General features: G+C 40.0%; 1 protein-coding gene across 1 annotated transcript; it reads right to left on the bottom strand.

Moving 5' to 3' along the window:
• Positions 1 to 668: 668 nt before the first annotated feature.
• Positions 669 to 26164, bottom strand: TSNAX (translin associated factor X). The gene is made up of 6 exons (XM_061989848.1): positions 26069 to 26164; positions 23940 to 24047; positions 20488 to 20602; positions 18720 to 18850; positions 4372 to 4499; positions 669 to 2691 (listed from the first exon to the last, which is right to left on the bottom strand). Exons 1-6 carry the CDS (start codon positions 26082 to 26084, stop codon positions 2317 to 2319), a joined length of 873 nt encoding a protein of 290 aa, XP_061845832.1. The 5' UTR covers positions 26085 to 26164; the 3' UTR covers positions 669 to 2316.

The raw sequence follows: 26164 nt of genomic DNA, 5'->3' as shown, positions 1-26164 counted from the left end.
CATTAAAAAGTTTTCTCTTGCCTCACAGAAAATTTGTATCTCAAAATCATCAGAACCAATAGATATTTTTTTGAAAGATTCTCTACTTATAAAGGTTGCTAGCAAAATAAAAGTACTCTTTTCAGACATCTGTAGTTTAAAAATAATGACTGACTGTCCAAAAGCAGGAGCTGTTGCTCGTTCCACAGCCGGAGGCAGAACATCACTCTGCCAAGCAATGCCACATGCTGGAGCTCATCTCATTCCTTTTCAAGCTTTGTCATGAAAATCTTTACATTCCACCTGTTGGTTGCTAGGGACAGAAAATAGACAGACCTCTGTTTAATATCACACAATACCTCTAACATTATCTGCACTCCCTTCACACACATATGCTCCCACAAGCAATTACTTGGCAGTAAATTTAGCTGTGCCAAAAGACGCAGAACTATACTCTGACCTGCAGCAACTGAAATACTAGATACATACACTTCTAGGGAAAAAAAAAACAAAACAAACAAAAACCAAACCAATCATTCCTTATTAATAAGAATCCTCTTTTCTTTCCCCTCCTCTCATCAGAAAAAAAGCAAAGGAAAACCAAGGGGAGGTTTAAAAATGTGGGTACTGTTGCAATTTATTCCAGTTGCAAGCTCATTTTGTCAACTGAATCCTCTGTGCTTTTTTTGCTTCAAGAGGATCACAACAGAGTTTCCATCCTAACTAATTTTTAGACTTCACAGAATAAAATTAAGGGAGACCAAGAACCGAGATTCAGGATTTGACAGTGCCCCTCAAAGTATGAATATACAAATGGAGTGAAACTTCCAAGTCAAGTCCCACTCACACTGTCATTTACCACTGGGACCACCGGGAAAAAGGACCAACGTGCAGACAGTCACTGCTTTTCAGAATTTATTGTAAAAAATAGTATTAAACCACAGGGAAAACCCAGGTTCAACCCACCACATACTGCTTTATGGGGAAACAATGGAAAAATGTGAGCAAAATGTATTTGCCCATTCCTATCCATTAATCAGATGATCCCAGCTACTCAGGACATGCTCATCGGAAAAATATTTGCAGTATCACAGCATATGGAAGTGGAAATGAAAAACATGCAGTATTTTCAATTGCAGTTGGGAGGTCTATTTCCTGGAGTCTAAAGATCATGTTGTTTTATCTGTTTTCCTTTAGCATAATGTACATTATCAGACCTCCACAACTTCAGACACCAGCAGAAAGCCCTGATTTTTTGCCAACAGTGACATACCCAACCTTAAAGATAAATGTGGAAGTCAGCATGTCTGCCTTATTTCTGTTTGCAGTTTCCTTTCCATAGGAACATGCACTTGATCGAGTGCCTGCTAACAGATATTTTAAAGCTTGACTATCCCTTTCCCATGTATACCAGTTAAACCCCACTGGAGGTCCTCAGGGCAGCACAATGGAGAACAGACTTCCAACACCACACCCCCAATTGTTTTGGCCAAAAACTGTTGTCCTAACACCAAATTCCTCATGTACTTGGTACATCTACTTTTGTCTACAAACAGAAAGATGTCAGATTGTGCACTGAGCTGTATTAGAAAAAACATAAACCAATACACTCCACAGTATGTTTTGCGGATTTTCTAGCTCGTGTCAAAACTGGGAAGTACCAGTGTTAACTTGGACAGAGCTCAGTTGAAACAGAGCCCTCAAATGATGAGTGCATAGTAGGATTTACCTGGTACAATTAGCTTCATTATCAATTGGTGGAAAGTTGACTTAGCTTCAGTTTCACGCTCAGGAGCATCAATCAAAGACAAAACTTAAGTTACGTTGCACCTGCGAGACCACCTCAGTTTCAAGTCAAGCGATGAACTTACACATCCATGAGTGCTTTGGTTTAGGTATGACATGAACCCAAATATTCAGAAACAGGTCAGCAGAAACTGATGGATAATGGTAAATAACAGTACCTAACTTCTTTCCCCCTCTCCACTGCTGTTCTTGCTGAAAACTGCTAACAGCCACCACAACAGTTTGAGTTGACTCACACAGCTGATAATCCCTGGTGTAGAGGGCACTGGAAATTTTGGTCATTCTGAAAGAACATAAAATGGAGCGATACAGGGAATCCCATACCGAGAGGACAAAGTTAAACATTTGTTCTCTTGCACATCCTAAAAAGGATTTTTGGTTACAAATTACCACCGCAAACAGTTTTCTCATAGATAAAACTAAAAATGTCTCCACCTAGAAGACTTCAAGAAGGGTCAAAACCCCACAAACGGTAACTAACCAGCTTTCTCTAAGTCCTCTTCCCTTCTGACTTGCAAGAATCTGCTTATTTTAAGAAAGACCCTCCTCTTGGTCAATCAATTCCGTTTTGCTGGAGAACACGTCAGCCAGCATGTGCTTTGGGATCTCAGATCCCCGTACTTTTAATGTGTAGCAGGCATTCTCTACTTTTGCCAGGCTTTGTTTCAAGGTATACAGCTTCTTGGATACTTCATAAGGTCCAGTGTTGCCAATGAAAGTAAAGCCATCGTAGATGTGCCGTAAGAATTGGCTCAGTTCGAAAGGTGTGTCTATATCTCCGTTCCCAACGCTGCTGATGCACAGCCGCATCAGCTCTCCAGTCAGATCAGCCACTCCCAGCAGGTAATCCACAGGTGTTACCTTCAGGCTCCAAGTGTGGGGCTCTTTATCTTGGGAACTGGAGGTCTGAGGACAGAACAGAACAAAGTCTGGTATGGAGAGCTATGTAAAAGCAGTCTAAGATGATACAATACACACTTATCTAACAGAACCGGTAATTAAAAACATACTGGAAAATTAAACTGCATGGCACTTTCACACAGTCTGATTTCAGAAGGATTATTCCCCTTCCAACATACTGGAAAGTATGCAAGCATCATTTCCACTGGAGATGTGATTTCCATTCTGCCAAGTGTGATAAAGACACCCTGCTTCTACCGTCTCTGTTTGCAACCAGAATTGACATGTCTTTGTACCTACAATTATCTGCAGTTGCTTGGTTTTTTTGGTTTTGTCTGACAGGTCTCAGCTTAACAGATTTCAGTTTTCCCTAAATGGTCTGGCCAAAGCTCCCAAAGCAATGAAGAATCAAAAAGAGCGTGCATTATGAAAACAAATAATATCATTTTGTAACAGGATCTTGAATTTCAAAAGGTATTTTCTACAAGAAGTTGATCTGTAAAGTTGCCTCAGATCCATTTTATATCAACTGAACTCATTAAAATGGCTAAAAAAAAATAAATTCAAGAAGAAAAGTCATCATGAAGTTATAAGTTTGCTCCTATATCCAAGTTCACAATACTTTCTATTGCCAGATATTGGTAATATGGGAGATAACACAGGTTTCTTTCTGTCCTCTTTGTTTCCATAACATGCTGCCACCCAAATTCACCAATCTGGTCCGAGGCATGTATGCAGGGATTGACAACAATTTATTAAAACAAGTGTGCTGCAATGGGTTTGCCTCTGGTAAGAACTAATGCACTGAGCTGAAAACCTGGCTTCTTTGCAAAGTTCTTACCAAGAGAATGAAGAAAGTATAAGAAGTGCTTTACAGAAGAATCTCTTCAACAGAAGCAGACTGGAGAATTCATCTCTAAGTAGCAGTGCTGTGTATTACTGGGCATTGCACGTGCACTGCATCTGCATTTCTGTACATTACTACAAAGCAACTTTGTCAACAATCAAACCATTCCCAGTTTACAGTGTTCAGTGGCAGTAGTTTGTCCCTATGCAAAAAGTTCCATTTAGGTCAGGATAGGAGGAGGTCAGGTCAAGAAACAGCAGATATGGTACTAGGGCTGAGGTATGATGGAACACAAGCTTATCCTCTGAGGGGAAACATCAAGAACAACTCCAGGAAAGTAACAAACAACCAAGCTAAGATATAGGCAGTGCATTTTAACACTAGCTGAATCCAGCCTCCTGTGACTAGTTTAGTATCAGCATTAAGATTTTATTCACAGAGTTCATCCTGCCCTGGATTTATTCTGTCTCCCAGCTTTTGCAACATCACTGTATATTAGAAGGCCTTAGAGGCAGTTCCAGCCATTAAAAATCCCTCCTCTGCATTTTTTTGCTAGGATTTCACTATCCTGGATCTTTCTCCCTACCAGGAGTTCAGTTTGTTCTGAATAAAAAGGATGTGAAACTTATAAACTTGTATCCCACAGATTTAGTTTACTACTTGCCAGAATAAAAAAGCCTGTTTTGAATTTGAACAAATGAGTCAAAGCCCACATGTATACCTAATATCATTCCACCAACTGGCGTTATTTAATCAGATGCCAAACATGTGACTAAGCCTACTCATTGCACTTCCATCCCAGAAAGATGCTTGTCACATGAGAAAAGAAAAACTCTTACCGTGTTTGTTGTTTCCTCTCTGTCTTCTGATGTAAATATTAGTTGTTTGTTGATCTCTTCAACACTAATCAAAGACCGTGTTTTGATAAAATACTGAAATGAGACTGCCTCAACGTACTCTTGAAGTCCTGCAAAACCAGCAGAATTAAGGTAATGATTCAAACTTTCCAGCAATGATCCCTGCTCTAAGGTTGAGGTTTTTTCAGAGATCTTTTAAGTGAGATTATTTCAAGGTTACTAGCGAAAAGTGAAAACTAAGATAACCCAGAAATAACACTGAAACATAATGTAACACAGCACACTTCTGAAGCACGAAAACCAGACCAAGAACACAGCAGATAAACATTTTCAAGTTTTCACTCCAACTGCACTTTTCCTTCAGAATCTTCTGTACTATCAGTTTCAAGCATCACATTCCTCTCTGAGACACAATGAACAGCAGGTCCCCATAACATCCCTCAGAGGCCCATATTGGGACCAGTAACTGTTTAATAGCTTTGTCAATGACATAGCAGGATGGAATGCACCCTCAGCAAGTTTGCAGATGACATCAAGCTGAGCGGTGAGGTGGACACAAGATACCATCCCAAGGGACCTGGACAAGCTCAAGCAGTGGGGCCATGTGAACCTTGTGAAGTTCAACAAGGCCAAGTGCAAGGTCCTGCATCTAGGTCAGGACAATCCCTGGCATAGGGATTGAGATATATGAGGGGATTGAGAGCAGCCCTGCCAAGAAGGACTTGGGAGTACTGGTGGATAAGCAAGTCCAGAGGAGGGCCACAAAGACGATCAGAGGGCTGGAGCATCCCTGCTATGAAGACAGGCTGAGAGAATTGGAGTTGTTAACCCTGGAGAAGGCTCCAGGGAAACCTCACTGCAGCCTTTCAGAATTTAAAAGGGGGCTTATAGAAAGATGAGGACAAGGTTTTTAGCAAGCCCTGTTGTGAGGACAAAGGGCAGTGGTTTTAAACTACAAGAGGGTAGATTTAAACAGGATATAAGGAAGAAATGTTTTACAAGGGTGGCGAGGCACTGGCACAGGTTGCCCCAAGAGGCTGTGGATGCCCCATTCCTGGCAACATTCAAGGTCAGTCTGGACAGGGCTCTGAGCAATTTGCTCTCATTGAAGATGTTACTGCTTACTGCAGTGGGGTTTGACTACATGACCTTTAAAGATCTCTTCCAACCCAACCCATTCTATGTAACAGAGCTTTTAGAATGTGGCATTTGTATGATGGAGAGTGCAGATTATTATTTCACAAGTTCACAAAGACACAGGACACAATGTAGAGAAAAAGACTACAGATAAATTAAAAGCAAGGCAGCTTACCTACAAAAAAAATGAACTTCATTTGTTTCATCTTACTAGCAACAATAGATATTTATTTAACAATGAATTTTGCACTTGTCTGTTTCGTGGTAATTAGCGAAGACACTCCTTAAAACACAGAGGTTAGGTGAAATTCATGCATCTGTTGTTACAAAAAAACCCAAAAATCAACCAGACAGGGTTGTGATGTCCAACAAGAGCACTATATTGAACAATTGCTCTGTCCAAAAGAACTTATATTCTGAAAAAAGGCACGCAGGGGGACAAAAGGAACTGGATGTCGTCAAAGAAATGAAAGATGGAGTAACAAATGTAGCTGTGCCAGATCTGTGTGCCATGTGCAGCCACCTGCCACTATTATCTCTCAGTACCTGCTGAGCAGATGGTGAGTTTCTGTATACGTTACAGCGAAAGTGAGACCTAAAAAAGAGCTTGAACATTCAGATTGTGATTTCACAAGTCCTGTCAGTTTTTCCTCATGTGCAGAAAGCAGATTTGGAGAAGACATGTGGGAAAAGACCCTAAGCAGAAAGCTGAAGCTGGCACTGTTGGTGGGAAAAAAAACCCAGAACCAAACCTGGAGCAAAGAGCCATTCCAGAACAAAGCTAAAAAAATTTCTGAGGACAAAATCAATGCACGTGTAATCTCTGACCTATGGGCAGATAAAGCACCGAAGGAGAACGTTAAAGGAACAGACTGTAACATGATGGAGGTTGCTCTGGCAGAGGTGTTCTGAGCCACTTTAGGGGGATGGTTTCACTTCAAGAGAAGCAAAGAGGGCCAGGACTAGCCGTTTTGCCAGTAAAGTGAGAAAATGTGAAGGTATCCAAAGGCACCTTGAGAATCCTGATTCCATTAGACTAATCTCAAAATCCTCAACTAACCTCTGCAGGACCACAACTTCTGCCTACAAGGATATGCAGGAAGCTGTAAAAATTTAGTCTCAATCAAAACGAAGAGAATATAGATTTGAATAGCAGATGAGGGTGAAAATATCCCTGAAAAAGAGAGGTAACCTCAAGAGAAAATTCAGCTGTAGAAGGCCTTCCACATTAACATCACAGAAGTGTGATGAGTGACCTGTATTTTTTTTTTCCTTTAAAATCCTTATTTGCACAGTGAGCTGAGGTAGTTCAGAACAGCAATTCAGCCTGTGCCCTTTATGCTTCTGTAAAATGGCAGTGGGAAAAGCAGAGTAAACATCCAGCAACCAAAGCCATACTCACTGTTGGTTCACAAATCAGAACACACACAGCGAGCCGCAAGGCCAATTAAGTACAATAATTCAATCAACCAAATTCAGGTAAAGCGTTCTGGGCACGGGCAATAGAAGAATACTAGATAAAAGCTACTCAGAGTTTTCTAAGATAAATAAATTCAGAAGTTGTAGAGAGGTAGATTTCATCACTCATTCTTTTCCCTCTGATGTAACATGATCTTTAATCCATTATGAAATTTGGGCTTTTTCTGTGGAGAAGCTGTAAGCTCCCAGATACGGCAGCACTCAACACGACAACATCTGTCCGAATCTCTCTTTGCTATCTGCAGAGAAGACTAAAGCATCAACTTGGCCTTTTCCCAAGTTCTCAACGAGATCAAACCAGCTCTCCAACCTTTTTGGTAAACAGTTTTCTCGATCAATCACAGCTTTTAGTTTCTGCTCTCTCCACTTGATTACTCCTCCACACACATTTTGTCGAGCAGAAGCACTTGGCTCCTCCGCTCCTTCATATGTATTTTTTCAAACCTGATATATGTCTATACACACACACACACACAGAGATATTTTTGCTTTGTCCTGCTCATCCTCTCGCTCCTTCTGCTTAATGCCACAATGTGAACATGGCACACATAATCTGGCTTCTCAATTACTGTCACTGTTCCACAAGTAGGGAAACTACCTCCCACTGATAACAAGTAAGCCTTACAACACCTCATATAAAGTCGTCACTGTTATGGACTGGTTACAAAGCTTGGTAACTACTTTAGCAAGAAACATTCCTGTTTGACTATTTTTTCCCTTTTTAAAGCCCTTCTGCCAGAAGTAGCTACCACATGACACTTCAGTGACCCAAGACCTTGAAATAAGGTGTTTCTATGTGCAGGTAGGAGAATGTTTAAACGTGTTATGTTTTAGCTTAATGCTAGGACATCCGCTATTTGCAGCAAATAATCCCCAAGGTGAAAAACCCCATCCCATTTCACTACACCATCCAACAATACCTTTCCCCTTGTGCTCTTGTTTTGGATTTGTTCCAAAAATGGCTTATTTACAGACTGTGCTGCCAGTAATGGAATAGTTTGTAAGACTGCCTTTTATGTAATTTTGTTTTCCTGGTACACGGACTGAAAATCCCAATGAAAAGCACCACATTATTTCTACTAGCATTTCTTAAAATTACAGATGTCAGGTGACCAAATGCTCAGATAGTGATATTTTATTACATTTACTACATATAAATAGTTTGTACTAGTGACAAGTCACAGTGAATGAGCACAGCAGCCTTCTTCTACATTTTAAAAACTTATTTACTATTTAAGAACTAGACAGTGACACTGAGATATCTTCTGATCTCTAGAGGAGGAGACTTTGTACCTAAAAGTTTTTTGCCAGCTGTTATCAGCTGATATTTAAGACATTTATCCTTATCTTACATATTCAAGCTCTGAGAAAGAATTGCTAACGAGTTTCTCTAAGAAAAATAGCAAGAAGTTGGGTTTCTTTAAGAAAACCAAGTCACTGCAGTCATTTAACTCAATTAAAGAGTCAAATACATGCATAAGAGTTAGGAAAAGACAGTTCTATTTTTAAAATCAGTGAAGAATGGAAATTCCTTAACTCCAGGAGTCAGGTTAGGGTGAACAGACTCTAATTCCACCTGAAATATAAATGCAGATCTGCACAGAAGTTTTAACACAGAACGACAAATCAAACAGGAGGTGAAAGTTTCCTCCTAAAATTGTTTACCTCATTGCTTCCTTTAAATATCTGTTCAACTGGTAAGAAATGGGTTAAAATTGATTTTGTGCTTTGCAGTTCTTAAGGCTAGCAATGCCAATGCTACCTGCTATCTTCCTAAATACAGTTCTCCTCTCTCTGTTTCTTCTCAAACTCATTTTCTTCTTATCCCTTTGTCCTCTTTCTTTCCTCCTTTTCTCTGCCTTCTTGTCCACAGAGCAACCTAGGCTGATGGTTAGGACCTAAGCAGATGACAGCCTGTGTTCTCTTACTCTGCTCCTCCTCTAAACCATGCAGCAAGGATCCCAGGCTAATAGCATCCACTAGAAAGATGGCAGGAAAATATGGACAGCAAGTTTCTTCCAGGATCACTATATGAAGGGTGGGGCACATTATTTACAGGGAGAGACACGTGAAATTATCCACTGGCAAATTCATTACAAAATCAAAACAGCACAGCCACAGCTCTATTTTATCTAATGTTTAGGCTGGCAAGTTGCATTCTCGTTAAAAAACGAAAGCAAAACACTGCCATACCACAAAAAGGGAAAGCCCACACAAGCCTCCAGACCCGGGAAAAAAAAACAAAACAGACAGATTCTTGTGGAAATCCCAAACAGGGGAAAAACCGAAGTCAAACTGGAGAATTCTTAGTAGCAAGCTCTGCAGAAAATGAGGAGGGTGGTAGACTTAAAGAACACACTTCCACAAGCAAACTGATACACGGAGAGAATTGTTGAAGTCAGTTAATAATTAACTAGGCACATCAACTGAAACAAGCAGCACTACCCTTACAAGTATTAATATGCAAATTAAATCACTTTCCTTCAGAGTCAGTCTCCTCTTAAGACAAACCTGACAACTGACACCACAGTTTTTTCCTTATGTTCTCTTCAGACTTGGCCATGATTCCTTAGATTCACTAGTGTCTTTCCACATGTAAGTGATAAGAACAAAAGTAATTAAACTATAACTGATGCTGTGAAACAATCCAACTGCTTTACTGATTGTGAGCGTGAAGTCAAAGGTTAATTTTCTAACAGTAGACTGAAAGAGCATACAGCCAGCTATCCTCAGAGACAGGCATTCTCTGGACATCCTGTTGTGAAAATGGCTTGAAAGAGTTATTCCACTCAAGGATGGATTTTATAAAATGGGACTATCAAATACAAATAAAAGCACTAAAACAGATGTCCATAAAAGCTTACAAATTTGGTGGGGGGAGTCATCTGTTTGTATTCACAGAGTAACACTTCAAAAGCTGAGTCATTATGGCAGGTAGGGCTATGAGTAGTCTGAATTTTTAAGGGAACTGGGGAGACAAAAAACACAGCTAAATCCATATCCACATAAACAAACTGCTCCATTTTACCAATCTAGTGTTGAAATTACTGTTGTAATCATTACAAACCCAGATGTCAACATTTATCAGAACAACATATTTTAAATAACCTTGACCTGATTACTAACAGAATATAAATAAAGAGTGTATATTACATCTCTCACACTGATTTGTCTAAACTGGTCTGCTGTTACATCAATAATTAAATTGATGCCAATTTCTCGTATTAAGCCCTGAATGCTTTGCTGATTAGTCAACTGCTACTTGACACATCTGTGACTACCAAGAAGTTCTGTTCCCTTCTAGCTACATGTGTTAAAGTGATGGATTTCAGATACTGAAGTGTTAATATCATTTGCACTTTGTTTACAAAGTTGAATACACACCAACTTTAGAGAGAAGATAATCCCAAGATTAGTCTCTTTTTGCACAACTACAGAAACAAATATAGGTTCCTTATTTGATAGGCATAGGTGCCTGTGACAGTTAAAGTACTTCCCCAAATGGGTCCAAAAACCATGCAGAGGACTGCAAAAGAATATTTTAACCTCTCATTGCAGAGAACAGTTTAATCAAGGCTTTTTGTTATTGTTATTAGAAACACATGTACACATGACAAATTGTCAGTTTTTTTGCAGATGGCTCATCTTCGTTCAGAAATTCACAAACTTTCACTTTGCTCCTACTTCAAGACCTGAGGGATGTACCATGGTTACTTTTGTAACCGGGTTTTTTGTTCTGAAGGGTTTGGGTTGATTTTGTGGTTTGTTTTTTTTTTTTTTTATTTCTCACAAAAGTAGTACTGCTAAAGAGCAGCCAATGTCTTACATGAGTTCTTAAAACCCAAACCAAACAAAACCCCAAACTATTCCTGTGCCAAGTAGTCCTCTTGATCTCTTTGACTACATCAATTCCCTTGATAACTGATATAGTATCAAAAGTCATTCTGTTAGATGGCAAATTTTACACCAACAGCCTTGAGGGCAAGTGTTCAAGAAAGGAAGCTCTGACTCAGTCAGGATGTTCAATGATCAAAGAAGGAAGAGCACCTAACACAGCACAAACCCCAGTGAAAGTTCTCCTCAAGAGATGTTGTTTCTATGCAACAGCCCCAACTCATTAACATGTCAGAGGTACCAATGGTGGCCATTTGTCCTCATAAATATAGATCTGGTGAGGTGGTAAAAAAGGTACATCATCATTCAGAGACCCCTATTTCTCACCCCACGACTGCAAAACAAAAACCAAATCATGATGTGCTAAACTAGTTGTTTCCTCCGATAGAGTTCCTCTATGACACATTCTCCTTTGTGATTTTAAACAAACAAACAAAAAAGGTTTATAGATTCCCCTTCCCCCCCACCAGCTTCTCTCATGTTCCACCTGCACTTGGTTCCTGTAAAGGCTCGAGAGCCCTGGTCTGTGAATGACTGATGTTAACAGCTGCAGGGTTGAAAAAAATTCCTGAGCCCTAGCGCTCCATTTGCTACCTATGAACTGAATTAAAAGAAAAACAATGTTACTTGTTCCAGACTGTCACATAAATCACTGCAGTATTTGCCATAATGGCACTCCAAGACTTTAAGACAGTCAGGTCGGAAGTTAGGAGGAGGAGAGGACAATCTTTGGCCTGACCCACAGCATGCATCTTTAAGACTGGATATCCCTTCTCTTATGGACTTACTCAGCCCTCAATGGCTCCTGCAGAATTTACAGCTTGTGCTCAACTCACTGGCTCATTCAGAGATCAGCTGATAATCAGTGCTCACATAATGCACATCCTGTTCAGTCATGTCTGAATTCACATTCATTTTCCCAGGTTTGCCTTCAGGTTTTTGTGTATGGACATACAAACCCTGCAGCATAAAGTAAAAAGTAAGAGGCTTTGCAGTTGTTGATTTTTCACTTTCCTTGAAAGAACCTAGAAGAAAAGCACAAACCAGAAATAATCAAAAGGTAGTGAAATGCTTCAAGCTGATGGTATCACGTTTCAAATAAGCAACTTGAAGGGTGAAGAAAATCAGTTTGACAAAGTGATTTTCTCACTTGGTGATGTGAGTACATCAGAGAAATTTCTCCACAGAGAAATTTACAAAAGAAACAAAGAAATTAACAAAATTAAGATCTGATAAGTATTAGTTTATTCGATGAAAATTCTGTTAATTTCCCAGTATAATCAGGAAACTTTGTTTCCATTTCTGGCATTTTACCTCTCACCCACAACAGCAAAGACATTAATTCTGCAGTTACATCCTGTTCCTGTGTTACTATGTTTTCCCACCATCTTGCAGAAATCAGATTGCTTGCTTGATGGATAGTTTTCCTTTCAAGTTTTAGGTGTATTAAAGTCTTTTCCTGGGTGAGACTTTACAATTCATGATATCTTCCTCATGAAGTAAAAAGCCTTTCTTCTGTATTGCTAACCTATGATTAAATATGCCACTTATTTTTATTACAGTTTATAAACTTTCTTAAGGAAAAAAGAAAAAGTCCTACTTCTACCGTTCTTCATGTGCAGAATAGTCCTCTACCTTGGTCTTATTTCATAAATACATAACTGTCTACAAAACAGTAGTTAAGCACAGCTAGAGTGCGAGATGTTCTTTCCATATTATGAGCAAAAAAGTCAGGAATGAAAGAAGACACGTAACACAAGTCATTATGCGGATAGTTCCTTTAGTTTGTGTCTTGATCTGAATCTTTCATATAATACTAAAAAAAAAAAAAAAACCCCAAAACAAACAGTATTACTTGAATAATCAGCAATCTAAATCTGTCCTGTTTGGAAAAACCTGAATCATCTCCACAGCATCATGTCTGCTGGTCCTTACATACTACTAAAAAATGGTATTCTAGTACAATTAAAGCATTTCCTTTTTATACCCGCAGACTTAACTTTGTCCAATCCAGCAATGCAGTTTTTGTTGCAGCATGATTACAGACCTAAAGTGACTCTAAATGGCATGAGGTAGGTGACAGAAATGAGCTCCATTGTATCCTTCTCTCAGAACAGAAATAGTGCCTGCACAAGATAAATTGTGCATTAACACTGCGTCAATGCTGAACTTTTACACAGAATTTCCCTCACCACCATCAGCAGAAGCAGTCACAGAGCAATAGTTTTTGACAAGGTGCTGACATTTTACAGCCTCATCATCTAATCCTATTGAGAGCAAGTGCAGACATGATAAAGAGCTAATGAGCTTCTCTGAGCACACCACTGTGCTACCCACGGCCACACACAGCAAGCAGAAAGGTCAGCCAATCACGCTTTGCTTGCACCTACTATCATCACTCCACGCCACCCTCCCGAAGAAGATCCACAAGAATTAAGGGGCTCCTCATTCCGTATTTTGTCTTGGGTAAGGCTATCAGCTGTGATGATAACACCATCCCTATGCTTGCTCCTAGCAGAATCTCATGATCTCATTGTAAAAACATCGACATGTAGTCAAAACTATCACTCCAAGAGGTTTCTCAGCCAAGTTGCCCTATAGAAAGTAGTTTAATGCTTCAAATGCCTTACAATCCTCTCACACGCCCTCATTGTTATGGGACAAAAAAACCTAAGTCTACAAATGGCTAGAAATTTAATTTAACAAATCCACATTATAAAGGTCTTCTATTCAATCCCACATGATGCCAACCTGTCACGCAACTTGTAGTCTCCCTCTGCATTACACAAGCTTTGCATTTAGGCAGAGCAGATTTAGAACACACTTAGAACAACTTAATCAATCCTAACACGTCCCTCTTTATGGTTTATGCAGGTCTTTCCTGTATTGATGTTTTCCATAGTATTTTAAATATATATATATACACACAAATACCCAACACACACATATATAAAATCTTGAAAAATGCCTTCCTCCCCTTCATAAATTCATACAATCTTTTTCAGTCTTTTTCTTGCACGGTGTCTCACAACATTTTTAAAGCAACAGTACACATTTCCTCACAGGATATAGAAGGTATACACTGCAAAGTGGGGTAAAGGGGCAGGAATTCTATATTACAAATAGTAAAGCTTTAAAAATATCAACAAAGCAGAACATTCTAACATAACAAATGAAGAGCTCTACATTAAAAAGACTTCATTATTTCAGTATCTCTTTGTTTGCTTGTTTAATCATCCCCTGGGACAATCTGTACTGTTAAGAAACGTGTAGAAAACAGTCATCAGTTTTTGTTGTTGTTCAATTAGTGCTATACTCAGTGTTTGAGCTCATGCAAGTGTCCTTTGGGGAAACGACCTGCGTGCCATTAGCACTATTCTTAATAAGGGAAAGCATGAAACTCCTTTAGTGCTCTGCCAGAATTGTTTTATCTTCAAGTCAAAAGAACAACTGCTTGGAGTAACCCCAAAAAAAGCATTTAACAATTACAAGTGGCAAACAATATTCCCAAGCATTATACTCATAGCACTCTTCTATTTATAGGCTAATAGTTATTATACTGAATAAAATATGTATTAGGCAGCTTTATTATACAGACAGTCCTGATTCCCCAGTTAAGGCTGCTAGAAGGGTTTCCACTGTAAGCTCAGTTTTTAATCCCTTTTACTCGTTCTGCGAGAGGTAGGGTGGGGAACAGGAGGATGTTTCATGTTTGGTTTCAAGACAAAGGAGAATATTTTTAGGAAGTTTGAGGTTAATTGGACATTCTGCTTTTTAGATATGGAACACAGGCGTTTCTTTACTCTTTTTTTAAGAAAAAAAAAGTAGTTTAATGGCAATGTTTTTGTTCATAAAAAGCTTTTTAACTAGTTCTCCAGAATTTCTTTAAAATACAAAATCATAATTAAAAACTAGGTGAAAGGAAGGTCAAGACTTAGAGCTCTAGGAAATACACAAAGACAAAAGATCCAGCACTTTTCCTAGCTACATTTGCTTTCAAAAAGACATGCAAGCCTTTCCACTGTGAAAACCCCAACAAATTAAAGCAACAATTAAAGAGTACACTAGACTAAAAAGCAAGACCAAAAGCAACATTCTTAACTCTTATCACTGTTTCCCTTCCAATTATAGTTCTTCCCAAGCAGTGGAAAGCAGGGGGAATAAAGCATTCCTTCTCACAGTTGCTCTTATCTGACTGTCCCTTCATTCTTCATGTCTCTAGGCTTTCTCTCTCAGTTTCATAACCCTGACATCAAGTATCTTTGCATCTCTGACACCTCCTTGATCCCAGCTCCAGCATGATCAAGATTTTCAAGTTTTTAAGCCTGCATATTTTCATTTTTCGCCATCCCAATGACTACATGGAGAGCAGAGCATTTAATGAACAAGGTAAGAACAAAGCTCTGGCTAAAAGTTCACCTTTCATACTCATCCTACACAGGAGCTCACTTAATGCCTAAAGCATTTCCTGTCTTTTCAGCCACACATGGGTATATTCCACCACGGGGCCTTACAAAACATGCACAATAGACCCCAGCTGGCACAAACTCTCCTCACAGAGGGGCATCAAGTAGAAGAGCTAGAATTGAACTAGACACTGTGGATGAGCCACAGAAATAGAATGAAGGCAACTCAATTTTATTTTATAGTGTTCCTAATGAAGCAAGCAACATCAGGGAGATCAGGGCCAGACAGTACTATACAAATGATGAGATTCCACAGACTTAAGTCTGTGATGACACAGACTTCGTGTCATCTGAAGAGAGGAAAAAGGTAAAAGAACAGCCATTCCCAGTTCTAACTCGAGAAATGCAATGGGGAACTGTGTATTTGTGTCTTAGTTCTGTCCACAAACCTGCAAAGTTCAGGCATTTGTTTGTGGGACTGTACACCTGACTGCTGGAAAGATGGGACAGTGGTCCATTTCTCCTCCCCCTTATTATTCAGTGTACTAATGCTTCTTAGTCATCCTTTTTTTTCACCTAGACGTCAATGATGCATGTTCTTAAATTGTCTTAAGACTGCAGTAAGAAAAATCTTTAATTCTATGACAGTGACTCCACAAATCCCATGTGAGCATTAGGGATGTGCTGTTGCACACATAACTGTGTGGAGGTGTGGGCACCACAATGAAAGAAGGATGTGAAGGTCCTTGAATGCATCCAAAGGAGGGCAAGAAAGCTGGTGACAGGGGTGGAAGGAACATCCTGTGAAGAGCAGCTAAGGATGGGGGGTTTGTCTAGTTTGAAGAAGAGGAGGCTGAGGGGTGACCTCATTGCTCCCTACAACTTCCTGAGGAGAGGAAGTGGAAGGAGAGATGTTGAGCTCTTCTCTCTGGTATCCAGTGACAGGACACATGGGAAAGTCAAAGATATGTAAGGTGAGGTTCAGACCTCAGGAGGCATTTCTTTACTGAGAGGGTGATCAGACACTGGAACAGGCTTCCTGGAAAGGTGGCTGATGCCCCATGGCCATCGTTGTTTAGACCTTAATAACATGCTTTAACTTGGTCAGCCCTGGAGTGGTCAGGCAGGTGAACAAGATAATCCTTGTAGGTCCATTCCAACTGGAATGGAATAGTCTTTTCTATTTTAAAAGCTTTGCAGCTGTCAATGCACTGAGTCATCACATAAAGGCCTGCTGCGTGTATCCTCTTCTGCTACAGGTCTACAGTAATTTGCCCTGCTCTATAATGGGCACATGCATCTTCATTATTTTAAGACATTGACATTTAAAACACTGGGGAAAAGTTTTAGGAAAGTTTAATTCTTTCTGATAGCAACTTTTCAGGTTTTTTTAATCAGGTTCATTTTCATACTAACAGATGTCTTTAAACAAGGTCAGAAATCGATTATGTGAGAGAATCAGTGTAGCTGATTGTGTCTGAGTATTTACCAAACACACAAGGCAAACTTGAACAGATTTCTTCAGTAATTTAGTTTCAGTTGCCATGGCTAGCTTTAGTTTCTGCATCTTTCAGATTAAAAAAACCCAAACACTAACTTTTCAGGTTGGAAAAGATGTCTCTTTCAAAAAACAAAACTAGTAATTTTTAAGTTTTTTTTTCTTTTTACTCAGAGGAGAGAATCTGGAAGTAGAAAGCTGGTATGAAGTTTGCTCACTTGCTTTTTAAGATATGAGTACACATAAGAGTTATCGTGCAACAGGTTTCCATCCATCTGCTCCATAGGCATATTCAGTTACGCCTGAGATGAACACAAGGTAACTCCAGGCTTCATTCTAATGCCTCTCAGTAAAAGCAGAGGTAGGTGTGACTCATTGAACTTACCCACACAAAGCCACATACTAAAATAGAGACGATTCAGGCAAAGCAGCTGATATGAGGTAGCTGGTTACCCCATAACAATTTTGTTCATGGGGCAAGGCTGATGTCTTGTTTCATAAAGTCTGATAAAGATTCATGAGGCAGCAGACCTCAAATGCTGTTGCTTTATAGATAACATATGATCTACACTGGACTAAAAACTTCAGGGGTTATTTGGACAAGGTTTACAAGGATCAACGAAGCCTTCAACAATTTTTGTTCACAAAACTGAATGCAAGGATTTTCAACTTTTACATGCAGTACATAAAATGAAAATGCAAACACATTTTCAGCATGTCAAAACAGCCATAATACACTTGGACTAGTACTGTTCACAGTTTGAGGTTATCTGTAGTGTCAGAGGCTTTTTTTTTAATTTTCAGTGCCTTATTACAGCACTAAGCTATAAACAGCAGCAAGATGCACATAGAGCAAATGGCCCTTTATGAATAACTACTTCTATTTAATTTGAACAACCCAATGCACCACAGGTAAGAGGACTGTGCATCAAAGACTAGCATGGCAAGCTCCTTCTGGTTCAGAAGTGCCAAACTGAGCTTTCACTTAAGAGCTGTCTCATTCTTAACAAATTTCAGTTTGTGTGGGACAGAAGTACAAGTTAACGTGTGCACTGTTTGTCTTGTAAGTTACATAGATGTATTTGCTTCTGGTTTATCAAATCAATCCAATGGATATTTTAAACAATTACATCTTTCAGGGCAAATCTTCAGCTCTCAGCTGAAGAGGCCTTGACTAAATAAGGAAAGATACATAGGATTCTGATATGTTTAAAACAAGACTGATAAACAAGACACTTTCATGCCATGACCAAGATGTCAAAGAAGCAGTTATGTGTTTTGTTCATATGTGTTGCCACAAACAAGGTATAATAATTTTAGGTAAGACTCTGTTTATCATCAACGATACAGTGCAAAGACATACGATTAGACAGCAAGAGTCATGAAAGCATAGGGACTTGGTGTCTCCAGTAGACTGCTATTTACAGAGAGAAGCAGAAATTGATGCAAATGAAACAGATATAAACTCTGATTTAATGCTTGTAATATAGAGGCAGAAGCATTTCCAGGTCTTTAGAAGAAAGAAACTGCGAATCTAAGGGTTTTAACTCAGGAACATTATCAACTCCAAAAGGGATCATTTCACAAGACAGTCACTCCCACTGTCTTCCCAGAAATTATAATCCTCTGAGTCAGAGAAGGCTAGCCAGTACATTTCTTAGAACTACCTCTAGTTTAGATGAGGGTCCAAATTATTGCCGTTGTAGTCTCCCACATCAATCCTATTTTAACTTCATTGATAAGATTGTAGGGCAACAGCCTAATACCAGAGCTAATGTTGCGCACAACAAAGATTAACCTGAGTCCTCATTTATAACTATAGAAAGACCTGTGGCATGAAGAGGAACCACTGCTACATAAAGAGAAACTGACCTTAGTGCAGAACAGCATACTTTCCCAGTTTTAAAGTAACTTACCTGGAGATATAGCTCTGTGGAACTGATACATATCTTCTCCAATCAGTTCTTGTGCAACCTGCTTAATCTTCCGTCGGACAGCATCTAACTTGACTTCAGATTCATTTAGTATTTCTTCCCCATTGGGAGCACTGTAATGATGATAAACCAGAAACTGAAAGAGCAGCTTTCAGAACATGAGCAAATACAAGTTTAAAAACTACTACACATTTTCAATGGCTTCAAGAAAAAACAGAGCCAATGTTGGAATGAGAAATGTTCACTGAAACCTACCGCCGATTCTGAAACTCTGTAGCTTCTTACCATGAAAATAATCAACTAATCAAGCACAGTTCTGGTAGCATGATGTTTAATCCAGACTAGCATTTTAATTATTGCTTAAGTAAGAAGAATAAGAACCACATGCAAAGGCTTCAGAAAAGTATTCTGGCAGAACAGCAGCTTTTGCAGAAGTCCTTCAACCTCGCAAAAAAAAAAAAAAAAAGCCCAACATTTGTAATCCATTAGAGTATTGCAAAATGCAATACATGATCTACTTCTACATGTGATTTTTTATTTTAGGAAGTAATTATGGCTATGCTATTCAGGAACAGATGAAATACCCGATTCACAACCACAAACTATACTTGGCATCTGAAGTTTAGTTTATCTAATTTCCTTTAAACTTCCCCATCTCCTCCCTCCAAATAATCTATACGGTATATTAGTTTACAGACTATTTAAGGAACTACTGATAGACTGGTCTTGAGAAAACATTTAAAAGCAAACAAATTTCTGAAAGCCAGAATAATAGTGAAAAACAAAGAAGGAAATAAAAACACAACATGGAAAGCTTCCACTCTCCCAAAACCAGGAATGTCTTACAAAATCAGGAATCTAAAATTTGGATAATGAGTAGTATTTGTTTTTGTTGTTCTTTCCTCTACCAGTTCCCAGCTAGCTAGCCCCTGCAGCAGGAGTAGCTATTTACAGTCAAGGTTGTAGCAATTACTAGAATTATCACAATGCCTCTTCGCGGAATACAAGTTAAAAAAAGGGCAACTTCATAATTCCTATTTATAGCTGTTACTACTATGGCAACTACTAATAGCTACTACTACAGTAGAAATGCACTGATAGGTAACAAAAAATAAATTAAAAGCAAAAGGAGCAGAGAGACCTCTTGTAATTGTAACACGTTAAGACCCATATCTGACACGTACAGCAAACATTTTATACAACAGACTATGTAAAACTTCAAATTTTCCTGATATTCTTGTTTGTCTCTCTGGCTTCCAAAGATTGCTGGAAGGCTCATGAGAACACAAAACACATAGAAGTCAAAACTTCACACAAAAACCTCTTAGGTTGCAGAATGTACTAAAGTAAACAGAACTCAAGTCACGTTGTCTTTACATTGATAGGCTAGGGTGGGGCTGCAAAAACCTAAACGGTGAAGCAACTGCAGAGGCAACTAACCTGAAGGAAGGGTGCATGCTTTTCTCTCCCAGCTCACTGAAAGCCAGAATGCCCTCATCTGCTCTTACACTCTACTACTCTGATCCTGTTTATTATGTCAATAAAACCGACTGAGAAACCTGAACCAGCATCTTTTAATTCTCCAACTGGAGTGAGCATTCATTAGCTCACATCCGCCCTAAAGGACGTTTATGGGAAGTTAATTAAATTCCTCTCAACAGAACATTGCTGCTATTAATCACAAATACAGAGAACACTGCAAGGCAGCTTCTGGGTTTCTGTGGACACTTTCGTGCTCAGTGTGACTCACCTGGTAAACCTGTGGAGCAGAAATATTGTTCTTTTGCTTTCAATGGTTATATCGCGACTGAGCTTCACAAGCCGTTCGTATTTATCATGCCTGGTGTCAAGCTCCAGCTGAAAGGCTGCAGGGTCAATCGTTACAGTAACAAGCAGTTAGCACACAGAGACAGTGAGGGGGAAGAGCACAGAGCCTGTGTGGGCAGCACAGCACCAGGAACAGCTGCAGAGGCCACCACTGCCCAGCACCTGTATAATCCTTCTTTTGTTTAATAACTCAGGTTCAAGTACACATCAATCCTGATGATGCTTTAAGGCAGCCCAAACAATGTTAAGGTAAAAGACTTGTTTCAACTTGTAAAGTCTGTTCTGCAATAGTGCTGTTCAGGAAACTGACTTAACGTTTTACCCAAAGATAAATTTTAAAATGAAACCCTAAACCATTAATGAACAGACTCATCAGTCTCTACCATTAGAAATGCCACACAGTAAAAAAAAAGGTTGCTTAAAAAGGTTGCTTTTGAAATCCCAACTAAGCTTGGCCAAAAGTCAAGTATTTTAATATCCCTAAGAATTAGAAGTACGAAAGTGAGATTAATGACTTAAAATAACAATTTACATTGCAAAGTCAGAAATCTAAGTACAGCAAACACAAAGAAGAGAGGATGCATGCCTGTTTATCACAGTCAAATGTTATGAATGTTTCACAGACCTCATTAATATTTTATAGACCGTTATTCCACTGCATAAACCATTAATAGACAGTTTTAAGAAATTGAACACATTTCCTGTCTGAGGTGTTAAAGTGTCCATGCAAGAAAACAGTAAAAATAAGCCAAGAGGTTACATTTTTGAAGGGTCTGACAGGTAAATATCCTTTAGGAAAGCCTACAAGTTTGCTGGGAAGTGAAGTTAAGATGAAGCTACAAAAATAACTGTATTTGTTGTCACCTTGATAAAAACTTGTTCTCCTTATTTTGTTCTGCTCTCCCCAACCTTCTGAAGCTTGAAGATAAGTTACAAATGCTCCTACGGGTCTTTTTAATCTTTCATATGTCTGATCGGCGGTGCTTTTCCAAATTCTGAGTCAAGCCCAGCACTGAATTATCATCAAGAAGTAGTTTGCCCTCAGATCATAGTGACAGAAACTTGAGGGAGGGTTATTGGTACCTTCCTTTGTAGGAAGCCATGTATGATATTTCCAATTAGCATTTACAAACTTAATCTACCAAGAAACTCAGTATTCTGAAAATCTACAATTTTAATAATGCCTCCAATCTCTTCTGGACAGTTGTGGCTTTTAGACTTTTAAGTTAGATTTTTTAAACCTGTTAGGGACTACTAGGAAGTGTTTTATAACCTAAAAAGATGCAAACAAGCCTTCTGTACTGTTGCCTAAAATTGCAAAGGGTTAGAACTCAAAGGATTCCTCAGGCTAACACCTGGAAACGACACAGCCATCTCCTCCACACATGCCATTTGAATGTCTAATCTATCATTGAAAGCAAAAACTTAAGACATTATTGATTTTGATAGTGCAGATTCTGAGCATTAAAAAGTACACTTAATAAATCTTAACCTTACAAACCATGATACTATCCACTCTCTGTATCACTGAGCTGTCATATTTAAAGTGTATTAATTAAAAAAAAGCCCACAACAATGTCACTGAATACTCCTTGGGGTTTGATTCATTATTATTACAGATGGCAATTTCTCATTAATTTTTTAGAAATCTCTGGTGCCAACAGATCACTATCACAAAATCACAGAATGACAGGGTTTGGAAGGGACCTTTAGAGATCATCTAGTCTAACTACCCTGCAGAAGCAAGTTCACCTAGATCAGGTCGCAGAGGAACACGTTCAGGAGGGTCTTGAAGACCTCCAAGGAAGGAGACTCCACAACCCCTCTGTGCAGCCTGTGCCAGGGCTCCCTCACCTCAACAGTGTAATAGTTTTTTCCTCATATTTAAGTGGAACTTTCTGTGTTCCAGCTTCATCCCATTACCCCTTGTCCTCTTGCTATATACAATAGAAAAAATGGATGTCCCAACCTCCTGACATCCACCATTTATATACTTGTAAATAATAATGAGATTCCGCCCCCCCCAGTCTTTAGACGAAACAGCCCCAGTTCCTGCAGCCTTTCCTCGTAAGGAAGATGCTCCAGTCCCCTGATCACCTTTATGACCCTGCACTGGACTCTCTCCAGAAGTTCTCTGTGCCTCTTGAGCTGAGGAGCCCAGAATTGGACACAGGACTCCAGATGAGGCCTCACCAGGGCAGAGTAGAGGGAGAGAAGAACCTCCCTTGACCTGCTGGCCACACTCTTCTTCATGTATCCCAGAATGCCATTGGCCTTCTTGGCCACAAGGGCACATTGCTGGCTCATTCAACTATCAATTCAAGAACATGTTTTTAAAGAGGAAAATGAAGTTCTTCCTAATGTCCAATCTAAACCTCCCTTGGCACAACTTGAGCCCATTTCCTCTTGCCCTATCATTCATTATTTGGGAGAAGAGACCAACACCCATTTCACTACAACTCCCCTCCAGTTAACTGCAGAAAGTGATCATGTCTCCTCTCTGCCTCCTCTAGGCTAAACATCCCCAGCTCCTTCAGCTGCTCATTAGACTTATTCTCTAGACCCTTCACTAGCTTCATTGCCTGTCTCTGGACATGCTCCAGCACCTCAATGTCCTTCTTGCAGTCACTGGCCAAGAACTGGACACAGCATTCAAGGTGTGGCCTCATGAGTGTACAAGGAGACAATCACCTCCTTGGTCCTGCTGGTCATACTACTTTTGATCCAGGCCAGGATGCCATTGGCCCTCTTGGCCACCTGGGCACACTGCTGGCTCATGTTCATGGCTCATGACTGTTGATTAACACCCCCAGGTCCTTTTCCGTAGTTAGCTAAACTCTTATTTTTTAAAAGTGCATGTATAAACAGATACTAACTCACAAAACAATGCATTCAGTTCACATTAAACTAGATTAGCCATCTATGCACCATAGCTAAGGTCAACAGCTAAGAGTCTGCTCAGCCCAAAGCTTAACCATTTCCTCCTCTCATTCCCATGGCTCAGATTTGGCATTACACCTCTGCAGATCTTACCATTTTCTGTGCCACAAAAGGGCCCAGTCACCTTTAGTTGGGATGAACTTTAGTCGGGCAGTTTGCTTAGCAACAGGTTTAGCACAGTGAGGAGGGGGAACAGCAGGGAGAATCAAAAAGGGAGCAAGTCCTGAGTCGAGGTGAGCTTTTTGAAATCCCATTCTCGGGACTTTTTTGCACAATAAAGCAAAGCACCAAGCTCTAATTGTATAAGCATGAGCTCAGCTAGTTTCAAGTTTCTCCCCCAGAGAAAGATGGTGTATTCTATCACTAAATCCTAGTGATTTCCTAGCAGTTTCTACAATACGTTTGTGTAACCTGGCTTTCCAAATGCTTACTTACATTTAAAAGATGTCATCAAAGCTGAAGATGGATTAACATTCTCTTTTTCCTCTCTTCTTTGACCATGTGGAAAATTGTCATGCTTTCGTTTTCTGAACCCACCTGATCCTATTAATAGAAGATTATTAAAAAAAGAAAATATTTTAAAATAAGCAATTTTGTCAGAGCATAAGCAGCATCAGAACACTGTCTTCAGAGCATTCCTGACCGTAGTCAGATTTTATGGGATAGAATAAGGAAACTGGATGAACCTTATTACCAATATCATCTTCACATCAGCATGCTACTTATTCCACAACATTCCTAGCAAATATTACAAAACCTCCCACTAGTTCAATGGATGAGAGTGGTAAGATCCCAAGTCCTCTTTTCTTGTTTTGTTTTTCTGGTAAGGTCTTCACACCCTTTTATGTTTCCCTTCTGCAAGGGAATGGCTGCATAGAAACACTTGTGGGAGAAAGGACCTCTGAACTAGATTTTTTTTTCCCCTCTCCCTCCTTAATTGTGCTTTTTTTTTTTTGATAATTATTTTCAATGTTCAGCTTGACACAAATCATTAAAACTGTGTGTTTTCCATTACCGTACTTATTTATGTCACGGTCTTCAGTAATCATAAAAAGCAGCAAGGCATAATTTAAGTAGACTGCCATTATCCAGATATGAAGGTTTAGTTCCTGCATCATAACATCAGAGATGTCTACACTCTGCCCATTAACCAATTTCTTCTCTTTTCACCTCAATATAGGTATTCCCGTCAACTGGTCTTATATGCTTCTTGCTTAGCCTCCCTTTTCAAACCATCACACAGAATTCATCTCTTTGGGACTGTGTCTTACTACTGATTTACACTTTGTACTGTTTCTTCCTTTTGTCCTTCCTTCACCTAGGACTGACTCATTTCATCATTCATGTTTTAACCATTCATCCCTCTCACTACCTCCTTTTTACAACAGCTGTACTCTTTGTGTACCTAACAGAGGCCAAAATTTGGCAAACACTTACACACAAGCATACCTGTTTTACTATGTGGAGCTGTCTCAATTTCCTTAAAAGAAGAACAAAAGGAAGCTACTTAAAAGTTACAGACGAACACTGGATTTTAAAATGTTTCCGTTTAATTGTTTATTATCCCAAACCAAAACCAGAAGTGGGCGTAGTTACTTTCTAAAAGAGGAAACTGAAAATCATTTTTTCCTTCTTTTCTGTTAGGACATGAGTTCAGGGTTTTGTTTTTCCTGTAGCAGTCAAAAACATTACAAACACAATCCCTGAAATAGTGCAGATAGTTAAACTCTCCGCAGTATTCTGAAAGTTGGAAACATCATCATGACCTACAGGAAAAAACAGGCCCTCCTGAAGAGGGAGGGAGAGGTAGGGGACAAATAGAGAAAGAAGCGGGTACACTGAATAACCAACAGCTTGAGTATCAGAGAACAACAAATTGCAATAACAGTGACTGAAGCTTAACTTAAAAAATTAAAAACAATTTTAAAGAGAAGGCCAACTTCCTTGCTACAGAGCCCACTTCGTAGCTGAAAGGAGGTTTGTGTGACTGCCTTGGCTAAACCAACGCACAATTCACAAGGCAAGTGCTACGCTATTGGAAGTTAGTTAGCATTACTACTCAGCTTTTGGCCGGAGAGGCTGCTTGTTTAATCACGCTCTGTAAAGCCCAAGTGAGAAGGCAGTAACACCTCAAAAGGATGAAAGCAGTAACACCTCAAAAGGATGAAACCGTCTCTCCGGGTGTAAGGACAGAGTTTAGTGACATGGCTGCAGGGAATGACTGGCTCACTCCTCAGGTCCCCCGCAGGGCCTTCCTCGGGCTCTCCCCACCCCCGACTCATCGCTCCTTTGACTGCTGCCAACCCAGGGAGCTGAACCAGCTGCTGAGGGCTCGGCCAGCTACAGCCGCACCGGACCGGCCGCACGGCGCGGGCCCATACCCGTGCGCCTTGGGGCAGCGGGCGGCCCTGCGCCCTGCCTCAGGGTGCCGCGGAAGTCGCCTGTCTCCGGCGGGTGCCGCAGCCGCGCCACGCAGCCTCTGGCTCCTACTGCCGCCGTCGGCTGAGCGGAGGGGAAGGGGACGGGACTGGGGGAAGAGATACGCGCTCAGCCGCCACCATCACCTTCTTTGCCGCTCATCTCGATGCTGCCGCTGGGCCAGGCCGCGTCCCCCCGGCAACCTGCTTCCGCCCCCCGCTCCGCCAGGGCCCCGCCGCTCC

This window comes from Colius striatus, chromosome 2 (genome assembly GCF_028858725.1).
Source record: "Colius striatus isolate bColStr4 chromosome 2, bColStr4.1.hap1, whole genome shotgun sequence".
NCBI classification, from domain to species: Eukaryota; Metazoa; Chordata; class Aves; order Coliiformes; family Coliidae; genus Colius; species Colius striatus.
Note: the sequence above shows the minus strand (reverse complement) of the source record. Positions and strands in the feature narration are given on the sequence as shown.

What these genes read in the sequence shown, in the direction of transcription:
- TSNAX (XM_061989848.1), bottom strand. An exon ending in TTTGATGACATCTTTTAAAT is followed by an intron (nt 20,603 to 23,939) that starts GTAAGTAAGCAT and finishes TTGACCCTGCAG; the next exon opens with CCTTTCAGCTGGAGCTTGAC. An exon ending in CTGCTCCACAGGTTTACCAG is followed by an intron (nt 18,851 to 20,487) that starts GTGAGTCACACT and finishes TCATCATTACAG; the next exon opens with TGCTCCCAATGGGGAAGAAA.